General features: G+C 45.2%; 1 protein-coding gene across 1 annotated transcript; it reads right to left on the bottom strand.

Moving 5' to 3' along the window:
* Positions 1 to 249: 249 nt before the first annotated feature.
* LOC103697254 (probable N-acetyltransferase HLS1) lies at positions 250 to 2,215 on the bottom strand. Its single transcript, XM_008779078.4, has 3 exons — positions 1,980 to 2,215; positions 1,694 to 1,893; positions 250 to 1,574 (listed from the first exon to the last, which is right to left on the bottom strand). Exons 1-3 carry the CDS (start codon positions 2,151 to 2,153, stop codon positions 689 to 691), a joined length of 1,260 nt encoding a protein of 419 aa, XP_008777300.2. The 5' UTR covers positions 2,154 to 2,215; the 3' UTR covers positions 250 to 688.
* Positions 2,216 to 7,891: the final 5,676 nt, after the last annotated feature.

Raw genomic sequence — 7,891 nt, forward strand, 5'->3', positions numbered from 1 at the left:
CACCAAAAAAGGGGTTCAATAACAAAGATTCATCTCTTTTCTAGCAGCCAAATCATTGTTTATAAATTTATGCATTATTCTTATGGTTATATATCTATTTGCGATTCAGTCAATGAGAGAATTCTTATAACAAGAGAAAGAAAAACTTTATCAAGACACTGGTCACACTGTAACGAACCATCAATCATATCATATCATATTAGATATATATTTACAAAGCGTTCCATTTTCCATATATTCTTCAACAAAAATTTTAAAAAGAGAGAGAAATGGAACTCGGCAAAGCAAATAGAACCAAAAAGCCAACTTTGTTTCCGCCACATCTTTCACGGGATTCCCCCATCCATCCCCTCCATATCTAGATTCCTGCACAAATCTTTTCAAAGCTAAAAAGGCAATACCAGAAGAGCCCCAACCTCTTGTCGCCACGTCCCCAGCGGGTTCAGGTTGTATCTTCCGGGGAAAGAATGAATGCTCTTCTTACGTGACATCGACCGTTGGATCATAACCTGCACAGATCGCGAAGCACTTCGAAACCTTCTTCTCACCGTCTGTACAGATCTCGAAGCGACCATTGCAGCATCCAACGGTGGATCGCGCGAAGGAAGGAGAATCGTTATTTTGCGCAAAAGATACAACCCCTGTCCGCCACCCGCCGGCGGGGAGGGAAGGGGACGGGGAGGAAGCATCATAACTCCCTGGGGTCCACGAATATCGACTCCCCCGGCGTCGACTTGGTCCAGTCCCCCACCGCCCCGCCGTCGCCGTAGCCCTCCGCCAGCCGCTTCACGCACCACAGGTCCTCCGCGCACGACAGCCTCCGCCAGTGCGGGATCCCCCGCCGGAGCGGATCGCACGCCGCCACCTCCGCCGCCACCACCCCGCACCCTCCCGGCGCCCCCCTCCCCATGTTGTGCGCGTGCCGGCACAGCGCTCCCACCATCCCCGCCGCCGCCGGCCCCTCCCCCCCTATTCCATACAGAAACAGCGCCCCGAACGGCCGGAATATGTCCGGCACCGAGGGGATCCGCAGCCACGGCAGCGCCCGGTCCGCCGCCCGCGTCGCCCACGCCAGCCCCCGCCGCACCCTCGACGCCCCCCGCACCTCCAGCCGGAACACCCCCCCGCAGTTCCACACGCTCACCACCGCCCACGACTCCGGCGGCGCCGCCAGGAACTCCTCCGCCCCCGGCCATTCCCATCCTCCCCGTCCGCCGCTGGCGGCGGCCGCAGGCACGGCCAGGAAGGTGCCGAAGGAGAGGGGGTTGGAGAGGACGGCATCGATGTCTCGGGGGAAGAACTCCGTGGTGGAGAAGCGGCGGCGGTAGAGGGTCTCGGCGTCGGCCGGGGGAAGGCGGAGGATGCGGACGCTTCCGGGAATGGTGCGGCGGTGGGCGAACACCGGGTGGACCAGGATCGCCGGTGTCCGGAACTTGGAGTACCCGCACCGCCCGGTGAACAGCCGAATCGATGCTTCATTGTCCTTCTCCGTCGCCATGTACGCGTACTCCGCCCCCTGCTCTTTGAACCAGTCCTCCAACCTTCTCACCAGCTTCATCCCAGTTCCCATCCTCCTATATTTATATATTTTTTAAACAATTAACCAAACATATCTTAATAAACCATTAATAATTAATATTTAACAATTAACATATACACGCACATATAGAAAGAATAGTGACGGTGGAGTTACCGGTAGAAGGGGGAGACGCGGAGGCCGAGGATGTAGGCGACTTTAGTGTAGATAGGGATGGGGAGCGGGTCGTGGCGCTTCGCGGCGGCGGCAGGGGCGGCGGCGGCGTTACGTGAGATGGTCTTGCCGCAGGTGACGGTCTTCACGCTGCCGCGAATAAGCCCCACGATCTCTTTCACCGGCCCACTTTTTTCCGCCACCTAAAAGTTTCCAATTTAATTAAATTTAATGGTTTAAATGATGTTAAAACTACATATATTACTAATAACAATAATAACAACAATACCAGCATGAGGAAGGCCGGGGAGTGGCGGACGCGGGAGGCGGGGTCGCCGAGGTGGTCGGTGAAGAGACTCATCTCACCGCTGGGTCCCACCTCGCACATCCGCTCCATGGCCTCCGCCCTCAGGCGGTCCCTCTCCTCCTCGTACTCTCTCACCACAATTCCCTTTTCCGCCATCTCCCTTCCTCTGTCTCCGGCAATAAGCAGCGTTCGTATTGGTATTATAAGCAGGAAACAGTATATATAGATTGGAGGGAGAGGAGAGAGGACTTAGACCACTCTTTCTCTTAGAAGTTGGAAAGGAGGAGAGAGTGGAAGCGATGGTTTTATATCAATCTGTTGAATCACGCGTAGAACAAGAAAGGAACGAGGAGAAGAAGAGCTCGCTCCTTTTGGGTCTTACTTTGGTATGTGAGTAGCTTATGATGATTGGGCTTTTAGTGTGATGGGGTTGCAATGATGTATATATACTAGTTTGTCTAGGGTGATGGGGTTGGGATGAGGGGCCTTCCTCTCTCTCTCTCATTTTGATTTCCGCTGTCTAGAATCTTCACTTCTCTCTTTCTGGCGCGCGCGCTATAAGGATCGCATTTATTGTAATTGGAGGTAAGTAGTAAAGCCCGTGAAACATACGTAGCCGTAGAGGACGCGTGTGTGTGTATGAGGGGGGAAGGTACAAGGGATTGAGAGAAATGGCGGCTGTGACTGCGCGCAAACCTCCTGTTGGTGTGCCCGCTGGTGTTTTCTCATTTACAGTCATTTATTTCCACCAAGTAGAAGATGTATCATGCCATCATGGTTATCCTATATCATATGCATACATGCATGCTCATTCACTATACATGTGATGGGGCAATCATAGTAGGAAAGATTTGCATCCTTGATATCACTTGCTAACACTTGAATGTAGTAATACTACGTACTTTTACTATTCAAGATATTTGTTTTTGTTGAATGAAAGTATGTTGCCATCAGGCAGATTGTTGTTAAGAAACTAACGCAGTAAGTATTGTGAGTAGTAACTTGTGCAATTATTCTTTTCTCTCAGACCATGATTTTAATATGATTCACATAATTCTGATGTCATATGGTGGATTCTTTCATGCACTAATGCATGTAACAGCAAATATTGTTTTTATTATTGAGAAGATAATAGAGATATTCTGCATGTAATTAGAGTTATTTGCCGATTCTTATACTAATTTCCTCGAGGGTTCGTCTGTTATTTCTTTGTTATTACAAACCGCCGCCGTATGCGGCGACGTGGAGGGATTGCCGCTCCTTTCCGTACCTTCGGCTACCTTGTGGGCCCACTCAAATTTGGTCTAACCAATCCGGACCGTCCGATCAATTGTAGGCCATTTTCAACTCTAAATCAGACGGCGTAGATCAATCTGGTGGAACGATGCCTTGTATAACTAGATATACTGCTCCATTTCTCTGTGCCGGCAATTGTTTAGGTTGGTCACAGGCATTTCATGCTTTCACATGTCAATGCCAATTGCCCCAATGACTTTTTGATACATAAGAGAATAATTGGAAATTTTTATGATAATTTGAAAGTTCAAAGTATCTCCTCCTGATTGAGACAGGCTGATCGAGAGTATAAAAATAATGCCCTTCATGCTTCTAATCCATGGTAGTCATTACCGGTCAATTGGTTTAGTATAATGACACCGACCGCAATATTTAAGTAGGCGATTTCCAGCAGCGATGACCTTCTTCATAACCTATTCGTGTGACCCATGTCACTGGACTCCTAGTGGAGGTTGGGTAGGTAATCTAATTATCAAAAGTAATTATCCATCAAATATATAAAGCATTCGGCATGCCTTCCATGAATCTGAGATGGAAGATGCGATGGGAGCGAGTGACTATGGTGACGAAAGCAATGATGGTGATCTTGATGATAGTTACGTTGTGATAAAGGTGACAACCATGACGTTTGCGATGGTTGGTTGCATGAGGGCTATGTGAGTTCGTGGAAATGAGGAATAGTTCTCCATGTCAGTTAACATTTATCCGACTAGAAGACCAGCCATGATGATCAATAGGGTCAATAAGAAAAGTAACGTTGAACTCCAATAAGTTCAGACCAAAGGCATCATTTGAGGAAATTGCTTGGAAAAGATTGGGACATATTAACAAAATAAGCAGGATGGCCCATTATAAGATTTTTTAAGCTACTTCAGAGTGATAACATTTCCATCTTGTGACATTTTTATTCAATAAGAACTAATGTATTAGAATAACAAATCTAGTATTTTATCTCCACTCAACATCATGTAACGAAAGCATAAGACACCATGGAATTAAAAGAAAAACTAGTACTCTTTTTTAATAGACCACATACCAAATTTGCCTAAACAAAGAAGAAAGAAGCATAAGACACCATGGAATTACTCTTCCAGCCGCCGGCAAATGACCCAGAGACCGTACACAATCCTTTCACATTTCAATTACAAACCCAACCGGCACGAAACACTATGCAGTTTGTGGGTCAGAGTGGGGCCCATAGGCTCTTGGATCAGCCCACGGCCATGTGCACAAATGCTTACCTTACAACAGCCCCCAAAAAAACTGAGGGAAAACAGTACTTAGGAGTTAGGAAGAGAATAAGCTCATAAAAGATTTGCCGACTCATGCAACATGTTTGCCGTAATTCCGCCTTGTGTCTGGTTGGACTTATTAACACAAATCCGTAACAAACATGTGATGTTCGATGTGAACTAAGGAAGGGGATTTGGGCTTGGAGGAGTTGACCAAAAAAATCTTGATTGGGTCAATTGCCCGAGCAGAGATGGAGATTAGCTAAAAGTTTAGCCAGAGTTTTGCAATGTTAGTCTCCTTCTGAGTACGAGTTATATCTTTCATGTGAAAAAATAATTAAATTTTTTTTTACGACATCGACTATTGGATCACACCATGGACCGATCTCAAACCACTCTAAACTTTCTTATTTTTCCATCTGCGCAGATTTTGAAGTGAACATTGCATAATTCAATGGTGGATTTATGTGGAGGAAGATGAATCCTTTTTCCATGCAAATGATACAACCCTGTCCTCTTCTTCCATCCGCCATTCACTCTCATTTGTCTTCATTTTAGAAAAACAAATGTATCCAATACTTGGAAGTCCAGCCGCCGGGGCTTTTTCTAAGCCATTTCCTTGGAAGCTCATGGCATCGAGACCTTCAATTGACCGGAGCTTTACCTCCATTGGTCATAAAGGGGGTATAGTTTATTCCAATCGGTAGGATCTCTTAGCTTTTCTTTAGTCATCCTTATATATGTTCTTAGTCTAAAGCCTCTCAATTCCTGTCTACGGATTCTTATGGTGCAATTTCCATGCCAGAGTGAGTCTGACCCGAACAACAACGACCTTCCAATTAAAATTTGGGCGTTCGCTTTTGAAAAAAGGAAAAAATCAAGCTTGGCGCAAGACAACAAAGGCAGTCAACATCCTAGTCGCTAGGAGGTATGATATTATTATAATCCAAGAGGGTGAGGCCCTCTTGATGTGGCGTGGCCCTTTGTTTTGTTAGTAGACCCTGGCAAAGAAGTCGAAGATTAAACCACTGAGGTGGTAGCACGGTGGAAAAGGAGCTTTGATTCTACCAAAGTGGCCCAGATTCGAAACACGTGGGCGTTGATTAAATACGGATGCCCCCTGCTTGGTTTATCCGATGGAGTCGCTATCTGGTTTGCCGTTACTTAGGTGGTGCCGGTGTAACGTACTCACATAGGGGATAGGGTTACCACGCTGGTGGGGCTCTGCCACGGATGGGGAGGATATGAGTAAAAAATGTTTTACCCGCATCGAACACTCTCCAGCGGGGAGGGGGCCAGTAGGGGTTGTTACGCAGGTGAAGTTCTCCCCCTCCCTTTTTCAAAGCAAAAAAAAAAAAGAAAAGAAGTCAAGATTGAATCCTTTCTCATACCGGATCTGTTCCAATATAGATGTAAATTATTACATCATTATATTATCTAATTAATATTTGGGCACTTGTATCTCTCAAAGAGCAAACAAGTGCAGATTTAGGTATACCAAATTGGATATAGCCATATCCCATTCTTATTCTAATATTCAATTATGTTTTTCATTCTATTTGTTTTTATATCGTTTTCAAAAACTTTTTAAAAAAAAGACAGCATCAACATGTCTTAAATTTAATTTAGTTTCCATATGGTAACATCTCTGATTTGTAGATTACCTATCAACAATCAATCTTTTAACCTAATATATATAACTTAATAAAATTATGGATCCACTAAAAGAGTCAAGTAATTAAGTAGATGTAACTTTGTTGTTTTTTTATGCTAGGAAGATAATAGAGAAAAGTTAAGGGACTTATTTTCAATTAATAAAATATAAGTAAAGTAATATTTTTTTTCTACAAATTTGACTATCTTATTTGAATCCATTTAAAACAAATATGGGTATAACTTTTATTATCTAATTAATATATATATTCATATACAAAAAAGTAAAATTGGATATAAATGTAGACAAACCGCAATTTGATCTATTTGTAGCTAATTTTAGCTCTAATGCTTGGCATGCTTGAAAGAAAGATGGATGACTATGAACACAACTCATTAAAATTTGTTTCATGATTAATGTGACTTGATAAATATATTTTTAATTTTTCTTGTTAAGTATTATTGTCTTTTGATCTTTGTTAGACTAGAGAATAGATTATGAAAGAAGTATCCATGCATAAATTTCTTTTGTCTCGGAGGCACATGAACAAGTCACTTTACTACGTTACTTCTTAGCTTCTTCATATTGTAAATCAATGTGATTATGACTTGGTTGATCTTCTTAAACATACACATGCACCATACCAATTAATCTAGCCCGCAATTAAAAAAAATAAAGACTTTTTAAGGCTATAATTGATTAACTTATAGCAAAGATATACTAACATATCATTCCCACGTCACAGGGTGATGTGGGGTCGGAACCCCGACATCAGCCCACACACCGGCCGAGCAGGAAAAGCATCTGCGTCCCTCCCGAGGTATTGTCCGCTCTGGGATTGCCGCTTCGGGTCTGCAGGAGGTCGCCCAGGGAGGTCGCCCAGGGCCGGAGCCCAATGACAGTCCCAATGACAGTCCCGAGCCCTGACGGCGCAGGGGTCCGCGGAGGTTGCCCCCTACCCTCACGGTTTTGTCCTATAAAAGGCGCCTCGTGAGGAAAGGTTTTAGGCCTCCTCATTATAAGGCACAGACCTTTCCGCTGATTAGCCGATGTGGGACTAAACTGGGAACCCCATCCCACAACACAGCCCCCCCAGTGGGAAGGTCTGTGCGTGGCCGGGGCCCTTCCTCTAGCGCCATCTGATGTGGGGTCGGAACCCCGACACCAGCCCACACACCGGCCGAGCAGGGAAAGCATCTGCGTCCCTCCCGAGGTATTGTCCGCTTTGGGATTGCCACTTCGGGTCTGCGGGAGGTCGCCCAGGGAGGTCGCCCAGGGCCGGAGCCCAATGACAGTCCCAATGACAGTCCCGAGCCCTGACGGCGCGGGGGTCCGCGGAGGTTGCCCCCTACCCTCACGGTTTTGTCCTATAAAAGGCGCCTCGTGAGGAAAGGTTTTAGGCCTCCTCATTATAAGGCACAGACCTTTCCGCTGATTAGCCGATGTGGGACTAAACTGGGAACCCCATCCCACAACACAGGGCAATGAAAACTTGAATTAATAAAGAAGCAAATCAAAGTGCTAGGAAGGTTCATCATGGTTTTTTTAGAGTTGGATTGCAACAACTACTAAGATGCCAAGAGTAAGGAGAGAAGTTCAAGAGTAATATTCACAAAATATATATTGATACTATAAAAAAAGTAAGCATACTGCTAGCAAGGTTCATCATGGTTTTCTTGGAGTTGGATTGCAACGACTACCAAGATGTCAAG

Source organism: Phoenix dactylifera, chromosome 15 (assembly GCF_009389715.1).
Source record: "Phoenix dactylifera cultivar Barhee BC4 chromosome 15, palm_55x_up_171113_PBpolish2nd_filt_p, whole genome shotgun sequence".
Classification (NCBI taxonomy): Eukaryota; Viridiplantae; Streptophyta; class Magnoliopsida; order Arecales; family Arecaceae; genus Phoenix; species Phoenix dactylifera.

Coding starts and splice junctions, on each gene's coding strand:
- LOC103697254 (XM_008779078.4), bottom strand. CDS start 2,153: ATGGCGGAAAAGGGAATTGTGGTGAGAGAGTACGAGGAGGAGAGGGAC. Junction 1,894..1,979: donor CCCCGGCCTTCCTCATGCTG/GTATTGTTGTTA, acceptor GGAAACTTTTAG/GTGGCGGAAAAAAGTGGGCC. Junction 1,575..1,693: donor CGCGTCTCCCCCTTCTACCG/GTAACTCCACCG, acceptor ATATAAATATAG/GAGGATGGGAACTGGGATGA.